The sequence below is a fragment of the Pelecanus crispus genome, chromosome 7 (genome assembly GCF_030463565.1).
Source record: "Pelecanus crispus isolate bPelCri1 chromosome 7, bPelCri1.pri, whole genome shotgun sequence".
Lineage (NCBI taxonomy): Eukaryota > Metazoa > Chordata > Aves > Pelecaniformes > Pelecanidae > Pelecanus > Pelecanus crispus.
The window spans coordinates 29,974,993-29,997,824 of record NC_134649.1 but is presented as its reverse complement, the minus strand read 5'-3'; the positions used below and the strand labels follow the sequence as shown (position 1 = coordinate 29,997,824).

Genomic DNA, 22,832 nt, shown 5'->3' with positions numbered 1-22,832 from the left:
TAGCTGAGAAGCAATTCTAAGAGTACAAATGCTGACTAGACCAGATGTTTCATTTCCATCTGTATATATAGCACATTTGGTACCACCTAGGAAGGCAGAAATGGAAATACAGACTCTGATATACTGAAACAAAAAGAAGCAGCTTCTCTTCTATAGTTCCACTATACTTCTGACTAAAACATTTTCCTTCTTTTAGTTCATTAACAGAGATTTGCATGCATAGTGTAGAATAAGCCATTGCGTCAAAAGTCATCATCTTAAACAAGACTGTGGTGATGTTAAATTTCTTTGCAATGAGCATCGGCATGTATCAGCCAACAGATGAAGACAGCTTGGGTCTGACTGCCACTCAGCTGTCTTGATTGAAGCTGATGTGCCCTTTAAGTTTTGTATAGTTCAAAGTTTGGAGAAATCCATGATTCCTAAATACAGAAGTTTTGAATATGAGTCTGGCCTCACTGTTGCACACAGTGAAGTATTTTGGAGTACTATGTGATAATAGTTAACATTGTAAAAAAATACCTTATGAGGCTTACTGTTTAAAACTTTTTTCCCAGGAATTTAGATTAATTTGATTAAGGTATGAAAGAGTTACATAGAGAAGTTCAACTAGTGTAGTTCTCACTGAACTGAGACTGACAGATCATTACTTTATCCTAACCTAACTTTTATAAATGCATATTTCTGTCAATGCACAGCCAGGATTTGAAACAAAGAAAACTCAGCTTATTTGAGAACAAATAAACAACATAAATCTCTTGGTCATGGTGCTTTGTTAGGTTTTGGAAAGAAAAAGGAAGCTTGATTAAGGAATCGGGTCAGTTATTGCCTGGAGAAGAGTAGTTCTGATTCTGTCTTAATTCCCTGCCAGAAAATATTCCAATCTAGGCTTCTAGCACAGCAGAAATTTTCAGAACAGAGCAGCTAACTTCAAATGTTCCAAATTATTTGGATATGTCGAAATACGTGTAGATGGGTTTTTTTTCTGGAAAACATTTTTGTTCATAGAGGATATTCTGATGGTTGGTTGACTTTGTTATTAACTTCAGTTACCTCTTAATAATTGCAGTGACTACAATTGTTGTTTAGATACGCAGATAGAGAATTCTTGTTCACCACAAGTTTGCTAGAAGTAGCGTAACAGTATAAAACCCACAAACTGGCATGCTCTGCTTTTCTTTTCTTGGTTTTCGGCCCTATTTCCAATCTACTTCACTAGTACTGTTATTAGATTTGGGGATTTCTGAGCAGACTCATGTTTAGTTGCATTTTTGTCTGGAAAAGTGTATGCTGTAATAGGTTCCTTATCTGTCTAATCTGTTTACCTCTTTTCTTACTAAACTAGACTTCTTCCTTTTCTATCTTGGAATATTCACCATTTATCAACTTCAAATTAAATATTCAGTATATAAAAAAATGTATTCTACTAATATTGAAAAATTAGTCTTGAGAGAGAAAGAAGTCAGTAGAATTGTTCAACATGAAGTTGGAATACATGCTTAGTTTTACAGATTAAGTGGAAAACATGCATTTGTTCCAGAATTCCATTTATGTAACAATAGCCGATTGAAGTCACAGAGCCCATTTCTTTACTCAAGCTAATATAATACCATTTAAACGGTGAAAGTGCCAGAGTTAGGTGGAAGCAGGTTCAGCGCTTTGGTTTAGCTTAGGTGCTGAAGAATTTTTCCAATAGTACTAGTGGAACATAATCTGATAATAAATTAGTACCTGCTCTAAAACATGCTTTTTATGCACCTTAACAGTTTTGAATTATGTTTTACAAGACTAATGTTAAGAAAAGGTTCAGAAAGACATTTCAAGTTAAGGCGTTTTTGCCCTTTCCAGGTGTGCAGAGGTAAGCTTGAAATCTGGTGTGTGTGTGTTTTCTTCATAAAGCTGGTTTTGAAATGTACATGCCATTTTTTGGAGGCCATTTCTACCCACCTTTGTAGTCCAATACAGAAGAAGATTCCTTCAAAACAAAACATAGAAATGCTAAAAGCCAGTTCATAATTAAAATCTATTTTAAATGGTGTTACATCTTAAAGGAGGTTCTCTAAATTTCTGAGTTAAGTTTCAGACATTTTCTTTTTTTTTTTTTCTGAACTACTAGTACAACCAAGGCTATTCTGTTTTTTAAAGATCTTTACTGTTCCTTTAGGCTTGAATCTAACTTGGTTTTTGTTGTTTGGGTGGCAGTCCTAAATTGTATGTTTGTGATGTTTTGCTCTATCATGTGAAAGAAATCAAATGACTCTTTAAGGAATCAAATTTTATCTCAGAAAGCCATAGGAACAGTCCTCAATGCACTGAGAAGGTCTGCTGCTTTTTTAAAATTTCTTCCTTTTTTTTTAAACTTGTATCTGACCATTAACGCATTTTTTGTTTTATTTGGCTTATTTCTGCTGAAATTTTCTTAGTGTTCTGATGAGATATTTATGCTCTCAAATTAGGCTTAGTGTTGACAGATGTTGTCTCTGCTCTGTGTTTCTGTTTTCCTTTTAAGAACGTGAGAGGTTTTGATTATTTAGAAGAAGATATTTTGATTATGAATAGATAGTTGCATTGCTTAGTATGTTCTAGGGCAGCAACTGGATGAGCAGTAATAAGAAAATGGGATTTTTTAAAAAATGGGTTCCAAGTGTGTGTGTCTATGTATAAAATATTGATCTATTTAAGGACACAGGTCCATAGATCTTTCCTTTTTTTCAGCTTTTGAGATAACTCAATGAAATGAATATATGTAGATGAGGATGAACCCCCAATAAAATGTTTTTTAAAAAGGGAGGGGAGAAAGAATCTTTCCATGGCTGTTCAGGTTTAGTAGATCTGAATGCCCAGTAAGATTCTCCATGAGAAATTAATTATATTGCTCATTTGCTCAATGCAACAGGCTCATAATTCAGTTGGTTAAAAGCCATTTTGCAGGAGTCTCCAGAAAGCTTGTTTGAAGACTTCTTTTATTTTTTACTGTGGCTTCAGCCATGCCCTGCTGTGGTACGTTTCAGAACTACAGGTGTCAGTGAACAACTTCACTTTAGTTTTAAAATATTAAGCGGTAATTAGTGATGGAAGTGGGTAAGTGATAGGGGCAAGATAGTTGAGAATAAGCATACCGGAATTTTTACCTTATTAGCCACAGAATTGTTTAGGACAAGTCAGTTAATGATTCTACCTAATTCATGCTGTTACAGAATGAATGAAACAGTGATGTTGTCTTAAGGAAAGTAAATGGAGAACCTTACATTTATGGCAAACTTGATAATTGTAAAGCAGTAATGTAACTTTTGAAGTGAGGCGAGGATCTAAGGAACAACAGATTAAAACCCAGCAAAGAATAGTAGTTTGCCACAAATACTGCAGTGACAAGGCAAAGATTAAAGTCCGTATTGTAAGCATTATAAGTGGTTTATCACAATGATCAAACTGTTTAGTTGACTTAAAGACTCTTAAACCAAGAAATAGCTTCAAAAGAAGAGTAAAAATGCCTTCTGTCTACATGCCCCCATGCGACTCCAAAGGAAAATGTAATTGCTGGACTGTGTTCTGATTCCATTTAGTCTCATTCTTCTGATGTCCCACAGCTGCCAGTCTGGGATAATGACTGGTCTTAAAATAGAATTATTTAAAACTATAGCACCTAGGATTAAAAACAATTGTTAGATAATAGCATACTTTGTGAGCAGGTTCTAGTTAACCATGTGTCCATCCATAGTTCACTTGGAGGTATAAATACATGTTTGTGGTCTTTGTATATGGTGATTTTTTTCTCAAGGCTAACAGTTTGTGTGTTACAGTCTATTTTCATAGTTTGCAGACTACTTCCTTCTTCAAATACAGGAAAGAGTACTTAAAAAAACCCCAAGCGCAATAAACTTACAATCCTATTTTGCTCTGTCAACTTTCTGTTAAGAAATGATTGTTTTTCCTCTGTGTTCTCACAGTGACTTATACTTAATAGGCATATAATAATTTTCTACCACTAAAAGATAAAATATAAAGTCTATTTCAATGAACAGCTTTATCTATCTATCAGTAGTTTCTGGTCATTATGGTTTTGGTTTTTATCTTTTTCATAGGAGCACTACTGATCTGCTTTATATCTTTTGAAATTAATTACCTACTACGGATATCTCCCTACAAACTTTTTAAATATTACTTCAATAAGGAAGTTTTTAGATTAAGACTCTGTCACTATATGAAATGACATATTGCACAATTTGAGACCATCCTTGGCACGTTTGTTCCTATGTTTCAATGACAGGTGTTTTTTAATAAGCTTTTATTAACTGGCCTTAAATACATGTCATAACAATAGGTTGTTCTTCAATTTCAAAATTTTTAGAAATAGTCAGTGTGCAATTGCGTAGACTGATCTTTTGCAAATCCTCTGTTATAAAATTTTTCCAAAATGTAAATCAGAATACTTTTGATCGTTTCTAGGAATTTCTATTTGTGCTTCCACAACTCCTAGCAAAAGGTTTCTAAGAGGCTATGATCTTTAGATGCACCTCACATTTGGTTCAATATAGGAATAAGAGCTGTAAATAAACAATTTCTATACAATAAAGCCAGAAGTATTGCTCAAAAGCAATTTACTTAATATAATGATATAATTACCTAGTTAAACGATCATTCTCAGAAAAACTTAATGTATGTTTTGATTTGTTTTAGAGTAATAAAAATCTCTGTACATACTGAATTTGTTTTCAAGTGTATGTCAGATTCTTCTTGCTATTTGGGAATCTCTTGATTTAATTAAACATCCCCTTGAAGATTTTTGTCTGTATTGATTTTTCAAGTTCAACGATGTGAAATTGTCTTCAAAAATATTTTTTTCTATGCCTGTAAATCAACCATAACTGAGAAAGATTAGAGAAATTGCACACATACTTTCACTTCATTTATGTAATAGTATTCCAAGTTACAAGAATTAACTGTATGAAGCTAAACTGTTGTCTTCCAAGATTATGCAAACTTGGTTAGTGACAACATTTCTTTTTAAAAGGGAATCTAATGTGTGTGGTTAATAGATGTGCAGCCTAAGATTTGCAATTAAGCATCCATTCTTGGCTGAGAATGATATACAACAATAGGGATTATTTTTGGTATATAATTGTATTGGCCTCAATATAGATTTTTAAAGTGTAACAGAGCTCTCTCAGTACTATAATAAAAGTCTTGCATAAAATATTTAATAGCTGTTCTTTTTATTTTTTTACCTATATATAACTTACTGCATATTTTCAGGTACTCACGTCATGGAAGGCTCTGGACGAATGCTTGTAACTGCTGTGGGTGTGAATTCTCAGACAGGCATCATCTTTACTCTGCTAGGTGCTGGAGGAGAAGAAGAAGAAAAGAAAGATAAGAAAGGTAAATTTCACAACACATAAGGATGCTCTGAAGAAAACTCTTGAGCTTTGCGTAGCCAGAGCTCTTCTCCATTCTTGACAAATAAATAAGATTTTAAAAACTTCCTTTTTTGTATACATTTTTGTCATTACATGTCACACAGAAAAACAGCAAAAGCTGTTAACCAATAAATACATTGGATAACAAGATGTTTTTCCAGTGTGAAATTGCAGACTCTTGGTACATAATTAAATGCAAGGGAATACATGGGATACTCCCATTGCCGTGTCTTTACATAAGTCCATACTCACCTAAAATTTACTAACGTTTTGCTCTTGTGCATTTACATCTATGTAATATTTTTTTCAGAAAAAAAAAACTTGGCCATGGAAATAGCGTCTTTCTTTGAGCTTCAAAAATAAAATAAAGATGTGGCTTTTTGCTAGCCTAGTTGTTTAATGCCAGTGAGTGACTTTAGAGGCATTTTAATTTCTTAAGGAGCAAGTTCAAACTAAGAATAGTAAAAGAGAAGAAAGTAACAGTAAATGTTAACAGAGAGTTTAACTTTGATGTCCTGTATCAGTTAATGAAATCAAGAAGTCTCTTTAGACTTTTCTCCTTATTATAGTGTGATGTCATAAGCCGTTACTAATTTATGGGTTGCACACTAAACAGAAACATGATTTGATGTGTGTCCTTTCCAGTTTTTGTTCATAGTCTTGTAAATTGTTCACGTCTACTTTCAGAATTCCGTTCCAAGTTTGTTCTAAGAATATTTATCTTTCAGACATGATTAAGGGCCAATTAATATGGGTTTTTTAAACATTTCCATTCCTTTTAGTGGTTTTCACTATTAATAAAAAAGAGTAGTTATAGCCTTATTGAACATTTTAGTTAGTATCTGTCAGGCAGTGTGATTCCACCTTTTTTTCATTTCCATCCTTTTAATTTGAAGCTGCAGATAGAAGGCCAAATTTAAATGGTTTTCATGACCTACAGTTTCCATTTCTGAATATGTTCAAGAAGTGGCTGCACTTGACTACATGTTTCTCTGAGGAAATCCCTTTTTATTTCATGAAAGACTTTATGAAATGTTTACCATTTCATTTCTACACAGAAATGCACAATACCTGCAGGCATGGTAAGTTCTAGGAACATTAAATGGAGAAAGAATGAAACTTTCCAAAGTAAAAGTCTCATGTCAGACTAGTTTTGAACAGTATCTTAGAGCTTGATCTGGCTATCATTAAGAGAAAGGCTCCTAGACACAGACCTTTTGAGATCTGGCAGCATCTCTTTTGGCAGTGTCTAAGGATATTGTAGGTGAGAAGGAGCAACTTCAGTACCTCTTTGAAAGTGACAGCTGTCTGCCTGGAGGTCCTTTGTTTAACTAGGTTGGCTTTCTCTGTATGTTATTTTACTCAGGACACTGGTGATTCTCTTATGTTTCTTTGTGGGTAGCTTTGAAAGGCAGGGAAAGAGAAATCTGAGATAGCAGAGTAATGCACTGCACCGTGGTCATAACTTACTACCCAGAGACAGAAATACTTACAGAGGTGTGGAAGAACTTTTTATGCAGACACTGAATCTAATTGGATATAGATACAATACCAAGAAAATTCCTTCACATTTTCTGATGTTGCTAGCAGCCTTGTGCTAGTGCAGAGGAGTGCCTGGGCAGAACTGGTTGCAGACTGAGGGCCAAACTCAAATAATGTAATCTCATATATATAAACATGCAATTCTCTGAAATCCTGCCAATCATAAATGTTTGTTTCAGTCTTATGTGGGTGTATGCTTTTATCATTCATTAACATTTTGTAAAAAATCATCATACAGGTGTGAAACAGGAGGATGGACATCAGCTTCCAGGTAGAGTAAGAATTGTACCACATCAAATAAAAGGATGAGGCTTTTAGCCAGCAAGCTTTGGTGCAAATCAGGGTTGAACTAATGATTAAAATAACTGTCTTTGAATCGGTCCAGTTAAATTAAAGAATAATTTCAAATCAACAGGGTTGTTTGTGGCAACCATTTCAGTGTGCACGCACTGTTGGTGTTGCAAATCTTAATGTTGAGCTTGAGTAATCAGTTATTCTCCAGAAGTAAATTACAGTATATTAAATGTTGAAATGCATGATTTGCTGTTAGCGGTTCATGCTGTGCTGGTTAGTATGAGTATCCAAATGGAATGAAAAATAAGCATGAGTAACCAAAACAGTTTAAGTTATTACCATCACAGTAATCAAATTTGCAATTGAAATTTTCATGAATGTAGTTACACAGGGTATGTTTTTAAATCCTGTATACTGTTTATTTTCTTCTCCCAATTTACCATTTGTAAATAAAACATGACCATTTTTGTTGAATAACAAACCAGTACAGTATGAAACAGTCACTATGGGTCAAGTACTGAGGAAGTTCAGGAGTCTCAATCAGGATTCACTGTAGGACTTTTGTGTTCTATTGTGAACAATTAATCAACAGAAACAAAACAAAACTTATTTTATCTATTATTTGTAGAGACTAATTTTTTGAACTCTAATATAAAAAAAATAAAATAAAATAATAAAACCTTCTTTGAGTTTTTCACCTTCCTGTTAGGAAAGATTACTTGACCAGTTTCTCTAATATGCAGATAACTGCTGAAAACAAAAAGAGGATTTTTTTTTTCCCCTGGTACTTTTTTCATTTTACACAAAACAGGCAAATACATAATGTCTATTCTTTGGATCTAAAAATCTTGTTATTCTCCTCAAGACTATGTTTGCTATTTCCACATATAATATTGAAATGTTTATTGTTTCTACTCAGATCAATGTGCCTGTTAACTAGGTTATGGCAGGACATAGATTAAGCCCATGGTGGATTGGGATGTATCAGCAGTAATACATCATAATGTGCAACATTACATAAAATACAAAATATATATGTTGTATATACTATATAGTATGCTGCATATTTTAAAACTACCCATGCATTGTGTAAATTCATTAACTCAAGGGAAGTATTTCAACTATTTTAGTACTTGCATACATTATATTAAACAAAATTACACATAAAAGATCCAAAGCAATGTACATAGTACTGTGTACAGTCAGTTCTCACCAACTCTGTTAACAACTATTAACTGTCTTTCATATTTATTTATTTAATTATTATTATTCCATGTATGCATTTTTGCTTACTTTGTAACACCTTTGTAATGACATTTTGCTTTTGAAAATTATGTTAATTAATTTAAAACAGATTGATTTTGGAGAAAACAAAGCCATAGCATACCATACATTTTTTTTGTTTTGACATGTGCATTTGTTCATGTTGTTGTTGTTATTATTATTATTATTTATTGGTTTTTTTTATCCATTATTACTCAGTAGATTCTTCCCATCCCTCCTCCCACCCTCCTTCAGCTACAGATGGTGCGGCAGGTGCAAATGCCACCGATAATGCAAATGCCAGCTTAGTCAATGGTACGTCAAGAACACCTAGCTTGTTTTATTTGATAGATTTCTCTCCTGACTATGTAAGATTCCCTCTTCCTTTTATGAACTGCACAGATGTCGTATGTGCATGTGATTGCCCCCTGAGAGATCCTTCTCCATAAACTCCATTGTAGCTTATAAGAGATGCCACAAAGATGCTGCGGCTTACTTTATTCACACAGAATTAAGCATGGGAGAGGAATAAGTAGGAATTATGATCTATTTGCCATTAATTAAAACTGCAATTAAAAGGAACAGTTAAGTAAGGCTAGTTTCAAAACTTTTGAGTTGCCTTTACATGAAGTTTCATTGTAAAGCTCTTTACACATTTGTCAGCATGGATTTGAAGAACACCATGGTAAATGGATTATATCTTCTTTTCTTCTAATGTGGCACTCTCATAAGTTTTCATATAGTTTTCATGTAGTTCTGAGAAATAGTGCTGGGGTCAGGAATCTGGCTCAGTTTCAACTAACTTTGCTTTAGGAATAACTTTTGCTGCTTTAGGTATCTTTTTTGGAAGAGACTGACCAAAAAGTTATGTTTGTGGATACTTGTGTATGCCCTTAGTGATCATCTAATGAGCCTGCCTGTATTTACTAAAAAGAAAAAAAACCACACCATAATCAGTTTTGACTGTCTCTTAGTACAGATTCTTGACCCCACTTCTTAGCATGCAGATATTTCAGTATCTCTTCTAACAGTCTAATTCCAGTATTAAATGGAACGGGTCTAGGAAATTGGATATAATGGAAATTAGTCTAGGCATCAGCTGTGTTTTTCTGATAATCAGATACATTAGTCTGTATTTGTCATAGAAACCTTTCCCTCTTGTACAGCACCAATAATACTGAAAAAAGTAATTCTACTTTTCATTGTCTTGGTGATAGAATTTTTTTTCCATGCAGGTCAGTAGTTGTTGCATTATGCATGTGAAACTAGAGTTTCTGACACAGCAATACCAAGTACTAAACAAGTACTAAGATTTACTAGTGTAATATCTTATTTAAAACAAAGACATAGGAAATCTTTGAGCCTGTTTTTAAATACTTTTATTATAATTTAAAAGAAACATATAACCATATTTTGGTTGATTTTGCTGGAAAACTTGGATTTACGATCCCTACATCTCACTGCATGACAGGAACCTATATCATCCTCTCAAGGTCCTTTCCAACCCAAAGCATTCTATGATTCTATGATCCTGGTTCTAACACCCCAATTTCAGATTCATTAGAGACCAAGAACCAGGAAATTAATGATGAATATTTCACTCTCCATTCTTTATGCTCTATAATTCTACTCTGTTGTGTGTAAAACAAACATATGCATACAACAAAGTCTTGCTAGATATCCTCCTTCAATCCCACTGGAGACCACAGTATTACATTTATTCTCAGTCCTGCAAGTTGCTGAGTACTAAGTTAAGCATCTGCTGAAGCGCTTTGCTGGATGAGAACCACTGCTCAGCAAGATGCAGAAATGAGTCCTAAATTGTTCTAATCTGGTCTTTCTGTTAGCAAGTTTTAGTTGCCTGGTAAACATCTGTTGTGTTTGGTCTTAATGCCTGAACTTAATATGGAAATTGAGTCCCAAGGGATATTAAATTGGTGTCTTTTAAGTATGTGATTTTTCCATCATCTTCTCTCCCATCACAAACAATAGTTACTGTCCCTGTTTATCTTGGATTTGAGAGATACCTACTCAATTCTTTTCAGTGCACAAAGTGTAGAAGTCAATTTTTTGTGCAGCTGAATATGTTTTTGCTTTTAACTTTTCTGAGGTGAGGCAGTTGAATTAATTCTGCAGATCTTTGATCAACATGGAAAGGAGATACTTTCCACAATTCAACTTATCTGATGTTGTGTTCAGAGGAGAATCGAGACTTGGCAAGTAAAGTTCGATCTGAGTGTTTTGAAATTGTCTGGGAAATTGCCAAAGCCTGATTTCTGTTTATGCTACACATTTTTCTAGTCAGCAGTGACAATAAGTTAGAGAATACTTAAAATGTAGATATGTTTTGGAGGGTAGAAAGGAAGGGAAAAAGAAAGTTCTAAAGCAAGGAGACAAAGTTCATGTAGATATTTTTTCAGTCTGGATGAAATGAATTTTTTCAATAATGTCTGAGAATTCTCCCTGAGATGTGGCTGGAAACAAGCATTTTTACCTGAAGTCTAATACCTCTGTGTAGAAAATACCTTCAAATAAGAAAAAAAAAATTATGTGCTTGAATAAGTACTTAGCTCAGGAAATGCTTGTTACTTGAAAATCAGCTCATTACCATTTCAAATACAGTATTGTTATTGTCTTAGTTGTCAATATACATTTGACACCAAAGTAGCATTTTGTTTTAAGTCAGTGAGCTTACAGTGATAAATTTATATAGGTTTGTGACACAGTCTGTTTGTTATGTGGTATATCGAAGGAGCTATTATAAATTCTATTTGGTTCTAGTAGTTGAGATTAAAATACATAATTGTTTGATGGTCTCTGTTAAAACTATGGACAATATATTCAGTTTTTAAAAGGTTACAAGTTAAGGTTATGAGCAGATCAGAAAATTTCACAGAAAGGTAGTGATTAATGAAAATTCATCTAATTTTAAAGTATTGTATTTAGAAAAGGTAAATTTTTTAAAAGAAAGCATGGGAAGCAGCAATTGCTGTTTACAGGTTGTTTACCCCAAATTTTATTTTCTTAGAGAAAGGAGTGCTTATCAGTGTCCAGTAGAGCACTACCCAATTCCTAAATCAGGATTTCCATGTTGGGTTGTTGGGTTTCTTTTGGCATTTGGTACTCAGAGAATTTGTTACTTAAAATCATATTCTGATGTAGAAACACCATACCAGACTCGGAGAAATGTCTCAGCTGAAATACTTCACATCTACTGTTAATTCTGTCAGTTCTGGCATATGTGCACTACTGTTCAATTCCTGCAAAGCAATTTGCAGTTTTAAGGTTTTTTTTAAAGTATTTTCTGAATTGTAAGTGAAGTTATTTAGTGAGTGCATAGAAGAATTATCTAGAACTTCCTATTTGATACAGTGGAATCAGATTTGTTCTTCTGTAGTTAACTTGTATTTTACTAATGCATTGTCTGTGATATCACACTGCATGAAAGAATTCCTAACGATTCACTTCAGATATGTTTGACGTCACTTTTCCCCCTATATATAGATTTGCAATATGCGTCTGTTCTTGCTAGCTGCAGAACATAACTGACTTGGCATAAGGGGGCTATAACTCATTTCTATTGCAAGATGAGACATTTTGGAAAATCAGTAGGGTATTTTATATTTTTTGCTCCATCACAGCACATGAGAACGTAACTCAATTAGCTTCTTCAGTTCATTCCAAGCAGTTCCTCCAATGAACACATAATTTCTAATGCCAGTGATAGGTCTTTGTTATTATCTCTCATTGACTCTTCATAAAAGGGAGTCTTTCTTGGAAAGTTTATTTGAAGAAGTAACTGGATTTGGGGGTAAAGAACTTTGGCAGTAATGGTGCCATGGATATGTTCCAGAACACAGAAATTTTAATAAAGCAAAGACAACATGCAAAACATTTTTACATTCAAACTCAAAACCTTCAAAGCAACTGCAGAATACAGCTCTCATTAGGAGGCTCTGTATTCTTTTCCAAACTTTCTGATTTTTCATCCTTGCTTAGAAAAGTGATAAAAATAAACTTAGATGAATTCCTCCAGATTTCAGGGCCCAAACATTGTTCCTTTTACTTACTTATTTCTAAAAAGAAAAGAAAACATTTGCAAAATTATGTAAAAAACAATCATATTTTTGAAGAATGATGTATAAAAATATTATAAAAATATTAATAAATTCTCATCCTTTTAATGTTTCTAAACAAGGCACAAAGGTCAGAAAGATGGAATAGTATTTCTGGTCCTAGTACTAACTGAAAAGAGAAAGGATTTCTCAGCAGCAGTGATTCTATCATCTTAATTTCTTTCTTCATTCATAATTTATAGCCAAGTGCAGGCTTAAAATTATTTGGAACAGGAGGAAATAAATCCTTTACAGCATTCTTTTCTTTATCATAGTTACCTAAATTCGCTATTTTAGTTATTCTATCTAAGTAATTGGAATATAACTAGCTGTGGTGACTTTCTCCTCTCCATCCCCCAATAACCTAAGTGCAGTAGCTGTTCAGGTTAAGAATATATTTCTTAAATACTTACGTTTACATTGTTGTTAACGATTGTCCATTTTGTGTACTGGTATTTTTAACTAGCCAGGGCAGATGAATTGGTAGTGTAATTCATTACGACAATTATGATACCCCTATTAAATAGCAAATGTATATCATAAAGTTAAATGCTTTGATTTACATAGAAAAACAGTGTATTTTGTGATTGCCAGTTACAAAAGCCATGGGTTGGTTTTTTTTCTGGTTTGGGTGGGTTTTTTTGTTTGTTTGTTTGGTGGTGGTGGTGGGGTTTTTTTAAGTTGAAGAATCTTTGATTATACTGCCTTAAGGTTTTGAATTGTATTCTGAAAAAGGAACGATAGAGCAGGACATAGAGCAGACTGTCTGCTCTAAATTAATGTTTTCCAGTTCTTAAGAAAGGCTTTATTCTCTAGTCAGAAATCAGAATCTGTTGACATGTTTTATGTCTTCCACTAGCTTTATTAAAAACCATTCTAAGAAAAATAGCCATTAGGTAGATAGCAAGTTCGACTGTGCACTGTATGCAAAAATTTTCAAGCAGATTTCACAATGAAACTGAACTTGGTTTTGTTCAGGTTCATAGATTCACATCTCATTGCAAAACTAAGTCTTTGGAAGATAGATACCGCCTTTCATTCAAAGGTCATGTTATAGCCAAGGTGGAAATAGAGTTCGAAATACAGACAAGCAGTTGATGCTAAATAGTTTACTTCAGCATACTTTAGCAATCCATCTGAGTACTAAGATGATTATATGTAGCAAAACATCCTTTCCTTTACTGTAATTCTATGCTTCTGAATTTCTCAATGCCTGTAGCCTGTTAGTATGGAGTGAAATGTTACAGTGATAAATTTATGACAGATTTGGCCATTTTTGCTCTTTTTGAGAGGGAAGTTTTTAGTGATCTCCCAATTACTGAAAATACAAACATGCAAGAAATGCATCTTAGCTTTTTAATTTTGCTACTATTTATTGACAGCAGAGTGAAAAAAATTATACATCTATTGAAGCATAATTTCTGCTGCTTTATTGGGCATGTCAGTACCAGCTATATTATTGCAGGAAGTTGGACGAGCAGGGCTTAACTGCTGTCATATTTTTTTAATAAACTCTAATGATACATTTCTCCCTAGAATGTGTCAAAAATCCTGTAAAGGTGTTTTAACTATTAATTTTCTTTGCATTATTTTTTTATTGTGCATTATATGTAACTACAAAAAGAGAATGTCATCCATTCTGAATGTAATGTTTATAAAACTCAAGTAGTCTTTTCTATGAGATAAATTCATAAATCACTGTGAAAGTTTCATAAGGGATCCCACCAAGAAATTTTGAATACATTTGAAATTGTTCACTGGTTATTCTGAATACCAAAGTTTTATATGCTCTAATTTGTATTTTGCCATTTTTATTTCATACACACTTTCAAATGGTATATTTTCAGTTTAAAAAAAACAAATAAGGACTTTGGTATGGTAAGACTATATGTAGGTAAAATACTAAACTGGAAATTACAGATGCACTTGGCAAATCTTTCTTTAGGCTAAATCTGAATATAGGGTGATCACTTGGCACTTGTATTTACAGGAGTAACTTACTAAATAATACAACGAAGTGAGCAAGGTATGATTTTAAAATCATATCTGATTTATGTTTTTATTTATTTGTATTTATTAACTGTATTATTTATGTTTTGTCCTTATTTACTAAAATAATGAGTTTAATTCTGGAATACATTAAGAAAGTAATTTTCTATACTGGTGTGTGTCAAAATTATACCTGTGGCTTTTTAAATCCCAGCTGTCTGAAATTTCAGTTCAGGAATATTACTCAGATTCTATTTTCCACTGGATTCTTTTTATTAGTTTCACGCTCTTAATTTATGCGCTTTGCTCAAAAATATATGCTGATATTTATTATTTTACATGTTACAACATTGAACTTGACTGCAGTTCTTTGAATGTGTCCAGCTAAGTTGTCCAGGCTTCTAAGTAAACATATGGTAACAATGGCTACTGATCATAAATAAGTATCTGTAACATGCTCATTACTTTTGTCTGCCCTTTTTGTTTAAGTTCCCATTTTCATGTTCTGTCTTGAGTGAAGATTGTTTACTGTCTGTTGTCTGTTGAAATTTTTCATCATATAGGCAAAATGCAGGATGGGAATATGGAGAACAGCCAGAACAAAGGTAATCTTCTTTCATATTAAGGAGGTTGTGGATTTTATTTTTAGCATGTAGTTAAATTCTGTTAAAAAATGAAATGAAAATTTGTGATTTGTGCCTGCGTGAAAAAATGGCCCTATTGTTCAAACAGAATGTTAAAAAAGGCCCAAACAACCAAACCCAACAAAAAAGCCTGCCAAAGAAATTGCACTTACAGAATTTCGATATATCAGATATTTAGGATAGGAGAAGATCAGTATTTCTAATAAGCTATTTATGGATGATACTTTCATGTCACAAAGTTAATTTGATTTCATTTTTCTTGTGCAAGTTATGTATGCTATGTATTGTTAGTGAATTTCCAACCCTATTTTTGATATGTCTGGTCATCTTTAGTGTTTAATGGCATTGTACAGACATATTTTCATTTGCAGGAAGAATGTAAATCAATAACAAAAAGAAACTTTAAAGCCAAGAGGTTACTTAGCAATATAGAAGTGTATTATAAGGATAAATAATAGCAAGATTAAGAATCTGAGGAGTTTCTTATTTAATGTACACTCTCAGGAAGGAATTGAAATAAATATTTTGCTTTCTCTGAAGCAAAGTCATGGTTCCCTTTTCATTATATGAGACACAACTATCATGATTTCTTTGGGTTATGCCAAATAAGTAAATTAAACTATAACTTTCTCTTCTCAGAGAATTCTAAAGATTGCAAAGGTGTTGGATCAGAAATTGAACAGATAAACTCTTTTGTTAATGGTATAAAACTATTAAATAAAATTATATTAAATGAATAAGTTTTAAGGTTATATAGACAAATTAGATTTCCGGGGCAAATAAGCATGGTTTTGTACAATCTGTTCACGAATGTCGAAGCAAAGCTGTTTCATGTCATTCTATTTAATTTACTTATGTCAGTGTTCAGTACAAAACAGACACATATATAAATTGGAATGTCATTGCTTTTAAAAAACATGTCTTTCTCTTTGATACTAAAATAAAGTTTCCTTATAGCATTCTTTCAAGAAAGGAAGGTTTAGCCTTTAAATTATGTGTGCTTTCTATGGGAGACTGATGATGGTATCACCATCTGATCGGACGGTTAAGGTACTTGAACACTGAATGCTAAGGAAACTTTTTAAGTCTGGTATTATCTAGAACAGTGGTTTGCAAAGTGTGGTCCACTGGTCACTGAGAAAGATGAGTGTGTCAATATGGATAGACTAGTAATTTGTTAAAAGGTGGAAGTTAAAAGGGCAGATAAATGTTGATTTGCCAAGTCAAGACATTTTGTTGATTTGCAGTCAAGAGAAGTGGTGCATGGATCATCTGTGGAACCACACTGCCTTTAAAATGTTTTCATTAAAAATATGATTAATAAGGGTGCATTGTAATCCATGAGACGTACCAAAATTTAGAGATAAATAGAGTGTCTATTTGCCAAAGCATTTGAGATCTGCTATTCTAGGAAATCCCGCACTACTGATATACTGTTACTTGCCAAGTAATTTGCAAGACATTGTGATATATATGTGTATAACACAGAATGTCATTGGTGGTTTAAAAAAATAAAAAAATAAATACAAATCAGTGGTTTTCATGGTACTTGACAACCCGTGCATTACATATCCCCATATGTATGGAGTGCACATGGGTATGCTTGTACATTTGTGCCCCTGCAGAACCCCACTGGGTCTCATAGGGGCATCTGGCCGCCATGGGAGTGAAGTGTAATTCTGTGCATAGTTACAATTATCTGTGTTGTAATCAGCCACTGCTACAGGTGTTGCTGGTTGAATTCAGTAAATATCAACGCTAAGATAAAAAGAATGAATAGTACTTTTGGAGTAACAATTTTGTTCTGCATTATTAGCCAAGCAGCAGGATGGGGCTGCTGCCATGGAGATGCAGCCATTGAAGAGTGCAGAAGGGGGAGAGGGAGATGACAAAGACAAGAAGAAATCCAACATGCACAAGAAAGAAAAATCTGTTCTTCAGGGAAAGCTGACCAAGCTGGCAGTCCAGATAGGCAAAGCAGGTATGACTGGCTAACTGACCGAATAGCAGTGTGTTACACTAGCAACAAAGGGGTTTAAAACAAATTATTCTTAAAAGGGATAGGCCTTTTTTACTGCAGTGTTTAGAAATAGGTCATCATAATACCATTTGAAGGATAGTATGTGGTATTGAAGATCGTTTATTCTTCTAAAACTCATCTTTGACCGTCAAGAAACTGGAAACTTTGTGCAACTTGGATTATAATGAATATTTGAATCAAAATGAAATGTAGCTTTTCTCATAAGCAATATTCCCAAGTGTAAAATTACCTATTTAATTTCCTCTCCCCTTAGAACTTCTGAGTACAGAGTTTCAGAATCTCTAATATCACCTCAAACTATCACTTACACAGTATTTCCCTCTTACGGATTCTGAAATCATTCTGTTCTCTTAATATCCATGTTCCTGCCTTCTACCCCAACATGACACATCTGTTGACTCTTGTATCCAGTACCATCTGGTCCCTACTGTTAGAAGTAGCACTTCTTGTCCAGCATGTAGGTAGAAAGTGAAAATCTTTCATAATGACATAACGTTCATTAGGCTTATTTTTCTAGTGGTATTAAAGAGATTTTGATCTCTATCCAGGTCCTTGGCTGAGGCCCTACAACAGATTCCTGGCTTCACGTCTGTTCAGTCTCCTTTATCTTTCTTTACCAGTCTGATTTTTACCCCTGCTATTCCTTCTCATTCCTTTTTAAGTTCATTGCACTTAGCTGATCACATAACCCCGTGATACCGCTTCTATTTCTTTGCCTGGACAGCGCATGACTAGGAATCTATGGTTGTCATCTCCTTAATATCCAGTTTCATGCTTTGCCCAGTTTCATATTCCTTAAGCTTCTCTGCTTTGTTGCTAGTTGTACAACAGTATGCACTGATACAGAAACACTTCATTTCTCTTGATGATTAATTTCTTAGATTAAGTACCTTTCTACATTGCCTTCTGATTATTACTCTCTTTGGTATTTCGTCAGGCATGTGGATATCACTTTTAAAGTAATTGTATAGGGATTTGTAACCATAATGTGGCAAGTAATATGAATTAAATTAATTAATCATTGCCTCATTTGGTTTTTCTTTGTCACTGGGCAATCTATGGGGATGTCTTGTGTTGTCATGAGTATTTGCCTGTACAATATTTTAATGGATTTTCCTTTATCCTCTAGCATTTAGCAGTCTCCCTGACTCATCTGTTTCCTGTCAACCTTAGCATCCTTCAGCTTACCAACTTTTTTTTAACTTCAGTCAAGACATGAAATTCACAGCATTCACCTTCTACTGTATGATCTCATTAGAGAGAAATTAATTTATTTTGAAATGCAAGCTTAACTGCTTCATAGAAACCTGCCAAAGAGCAGTAATCATAGCAAGGCAAAACAGATGTTCTAATGGAGTTTTATTTGTATACTCAAATCCAGGAACAAAATTGTGAAGGAGGAGTGCTATCTGAGCAAAGTCTGTGTCATTGGGAGAGCATATTAAGTCCCTGGCATCTTTTGTGAATTCTGTGAAATATTTATTAGTGTCTCTTGTACTATACTGTCAGTGTTTTACCTCTTTTGAGCCTCTCCTCGTAAAAATATGCACTGTTTGCATGGGTCCCTTTGAAAAGGGAAGCCTTGGAAACACTAGTATTTATTACATTTTCAACAAAAACAATTAAACACTGCTCTGTGGATGATTCTGCAGTATTGCCTCGTATTCAGCCAGACACATCAGTAGTGCTTTTCTCAAATATTTTATACAGGAGCATAAACTACAGGAGACTCCTTTTCTCAAGCCTCTTAAGATAAACTTATTTAAAAGAAAGATGAGTGTGTCAATATGGATAGACTAGTAATTTGTTAAAAGGTGGAAGTTAAAAGGGCAGATAAATGTTGTACCAGGAAAAGTAATGTACTAAATTGAAAAAATTTAGCTTAAGCAACAGCGGAACTCGTATTGAACTGAACTGACTGAGAAGTTTTAAAGGCAGCAGTAAGATGGTGCTTAAAAATTAATGCAGTATCATTCAGCTGTTCTCTAGAATTCAGTGAATGTGTGGCTGTTGTAAATGTATTATAGTAATGTTTTTTCTACATTGTAAAATTTATCATTATCATCATTATTGGTACTGGAGAAAAATGTCATGTAGATTAAGAAAATAATATATCAAATTCAAATAAATTTCTAATTGCACATGTTTTTAAAAGTGTTTTGTTTTATAGTAATTGATTATTTCTATTTTCAGGTTTGGTGATGTCTGCCATCACTGTAATCATTTTGGTACTATATTTTGCCATTGACACGTTTGTGGTCAACAAGAAACAGTGGTTGCCTGAGTGCACTCCTGTCTATGTTCAGTATTTTGTTAAGTTCTTCATTATTGGTGTTACTGTACTTGTGGTTGCTGTTCCTGAGGGACTTCCACTTGCTGTCACTATTTCTCTGGCTTATTCTGTAAAGGTAAGAAATGTTAAAAATAACCGTGGGAGAAAAATGCTGTTTGGTTGAGTTTGCTAGTAAGTTATTCTTCAGGTTTTATGAGGTGTGATGAAAGTTGGCCTGTAAATTAATGTGCACAAAATGTTAATGCGAGTGAAATTTCCTTAAAGTGTAACTTTGCTTTATGTTGAAGGTATTCCTGACAAAAATGCAAATTCATATGTATTCTAATACATAACTTTAAAACTACACATTGCAGTAATATCGAACAACAGAAATTCCTACTTAGTTTGCAAGGTTACCAGGAATGTATTGAGCAGAATTTACTATGAGAATAGTCCAGTCTTTTGACGTAGAATAACTTTGTCCTCAAATTTTCTTGTGCAAGTTTTAACATGGATTTGAAGTCTTCAGGAACACTTTTCAAAGAAATTACAGTTTTACTGGAGCTTTCATTTACTTTTCTTAAATGCAGTTGCAGTTGTTTGTAGCTGATGTAAATGATTCTATTAGGAAATTAAAGGGGATTAAAATCCTGGACTTGTGGATTAGTCCATTGTCTATCTAGGAGCTTTCTCAGGTTGTTTTAGCAATTTAGTCAGATGGGCCTTATTTAAATATTCTGGGATTCTTAGATGAAGATTTTGTAAAGTTTATTTCCATCTAATGTGTAAATAAATTCACATATGAAAATTAGGAAGGAATAGCTTGATTTATATGTAGCCAAACAGTATTATTATTAGGAAAAAAGAGCGCATCTCAAACATGGGATTTTGCTAATAAAGACTATAGCTACTTTTAAAATATTTTTCTGTTCTCTCTATGCCCTTCATCTGACACATGTATCTATATTTGCAGTATCAAACTGCAATACAGCTTTGTATACAACTGGTGATTTTGTACCTGTGAGTATAAGATAGGGTCTGAAAGTAAGGGTCAAGTAATCAGGCACAGAATTTTTTTAATATTGAAAACATGTAGAATCACAGAATTGTTTAGGTTGGAAAAGACCTTTAAAATCATCAAGTCCAACCGTTAACCTACCACTACCAAGTCCACCACTAAACCATATCCCTAAGTGCACATCTACACGTCCTTTAAGTACCTCCAGGGATGGGGACTCAACCACTTCCCTGGGCAGCCTTTTCCAATACTTGACTACCCTTTCCGTGAAGAAATTTTTCGTAATGTCCAATCTAAACCTCCCTTGATGCAGCTTGAGGCCATTTCCTCTCATCCTATCGCTTGTTACGTGGGAAGAGAGACTGACACCCACCTCACTGCAACCTCCTTTCAGGTAGTTGCAGAGAGTGATAAGGTCTCCCCTCAGCCTCCTCTTCTCCAGACTAAAAAAACCCAGTTCCTTCAGCTGCTTCTCACAAGACTTGTTCTCTAGACCCTTCACCAGCTTCGTTGCCCTTCTTTCGACACACTCCAGCACCTCAATGCCTTTCTTGTACTGAGGGGCCCAAAACTAGACACAGTATTGCAGGTGCGGCCTCACCAGCGCTGAGTACAGGGGCACAATCACCTCCCTGCTCCTGCTGGCCACACTATTCCTGATACAAGCCAGGATGCTGTTGGCCTTCTTGGCCACCTGGGCACACTGCTGGCTCATGTTCAGCTGGCTGTCAACCAGTACCCCCAGGTCCTTTTCTGCTGGGCAGTTTTCCAGCCACTCTTCCCCAAGCCTGTAGCATTGCACGGGATTGTTGTGACCCAAATGCAGGACTCTGCATTTGGCCTTGTTGAACCTCATACAATTGGCCTCGGCCCATTGTTCCAGCCTGTCCAGATGATATAAACAAGAATAATGTGTATTTCCAGGATGACTGTGCATCTTGTGAAAAATATGCACTGTGGAATGGAGTACTCTGGTGGGTTTTTGTGGGTGTGGGCATTTTTTTTTGTTTGGTAGGAGGTTTTTTGTTTGTTAGTTTCTTTCTTTCTTTCTTCTTTTCTTTCTTTCTTCTTTTCTTTCTTTCTTTCTTTCTTTCTTTCTTTCTTTCTTTCTTTCTGTCTTTCTGTCTTTCTGTCTTTCTGTCTTTCTGTCTTTCTTTCTGTCTTTCTTTCTGTCTTTCTTTCTTTCTTTCTTTCAAGTGTGTAGTCTCTCTGTGTGCTGCAAGATAACATCCTGGCATTGGAAAGAGTATTAAAAAGAAGTCTATTATTTGCTGTAATGATACTGTTTAAGAAATCCTGTTATATTCAGTTTCTTTAGCTAATCTTTGCTGTTCTAGCTGTTCCTTAAAATGTATATATACTGCAAAAAATGATGCAACTATATCAGTTTATCAATGGCAAAATAATTTCAGGGATGGTCACTGCTTGGTTGTCTGTTACTAGGGCTCGGCTTATTGCCCCTGATTAAAGTTCTAGTTTAGTGAGCATTATACATGCTTTTTTGCTTTTTATAATTGATGTTAAAAATCTGTCAAAGCAAATCTTGAAGGTTTTTTTATTCCGCTTTTTCTCAGAAAATGATGAAGGATAACAATCTGGTCCGCCACTTAGATGCTTGTGAAACTATGGGTAATGCTACAGCCATCTGCTCTGACAAAACAGGGACACTAACGACCAACCGGATGACGGTCGTCCAAGCCTATGTTGGTGATGTCCACTACAAAGAGATCCCTGATCCAGATTCTGTACCCACCAAAACCCTTGATTTGCTGGTTAATGCAATTGCTATCAACAGTGCTTATACTACAAAAATTCTGGTAAGTAGCCTTCTTCTGTCAATAAAATGAAACGTAGCAGAAGGAGTTGTAATTTTTTTAAACATTGTTAATTCCTTAACATCCTGTTGTTGATTATGAAGCATTAAGTACTGTTGAGGTCCTCAAAATCAGAACAGGTGCTGTAAAAACAATCTATTTTATGCTTTTCTTTTAAGGATAGGTATGTACTTATAAGTACAAGACCATGCTACATTTTAAAAACTCCTGCTGTTGTTAGACTGGGATGGCCCAGTCTTGGTGCAGGTGAACTTGCTAACACAACTAGTTTTCACTGAGACTTCATATGTATAAAGTTATTTTTGTGTGTTTAAGAACTTTCAATTAATTCTCAAATTCTCAAATAGGACAAATTGGATTGGTTAAATCCAGTGAGGTTAATGATCTTTTGTTCATTCTGGT

The 22,832-nt window shown here is 34.3% G+C and overlaps 1 protein-coding gene across 15 annotated transcripts in view; it reads left to right on the top strand.

Annotated features, from left to right (window-relative positions):
• Window positions 1-22,832, top strand: part of ATP2B2 (ATPase plasma membrane Ca2+ transporting 2) — a 189,987-nt gene that overhangs the window by 88,045 nt on the left and 79,110 nt on the right. For 6 of the 15 annotated variants that reach the window (XM_075714578.1, XM_075714574.1, XM_075714577.1 and 3 more), the window contains 6 exons: window positions 5,254-5,379; window positions 10,879-10,893; window positions 15,184-15,225; window positions 17,081-17,245; window positions 19,499-19,713; window positions 22,170-22,412. In XM_075714578.1, coding sequence (XP_075570693.1) covers window positions 5,254-5,379; window positions 10,879-10,893; window positions 15,184-15,225; window positions 17,081-17,245; window positions 19,499-19,713; window positions 22,170-22,412 — 806 coding nt within the window. Of the gene's footprint in view, window positions 1-5,253; window positions 5,380-7,197; window positions 7,231-8,771; window positions 8,832-10,878; window positions 10,894-15,183; window positions 15,226-17,080; window positions 17,246-19,498; window positions 19,714-22,169; window positions 22,413-22,832 lie in introns of all 15 variants that reach the window. The other 9 variants (XM_075714569.1, XM_075714567.1, XM_075714576.1 and 6 more) reach the window with 7 other exon arrangements.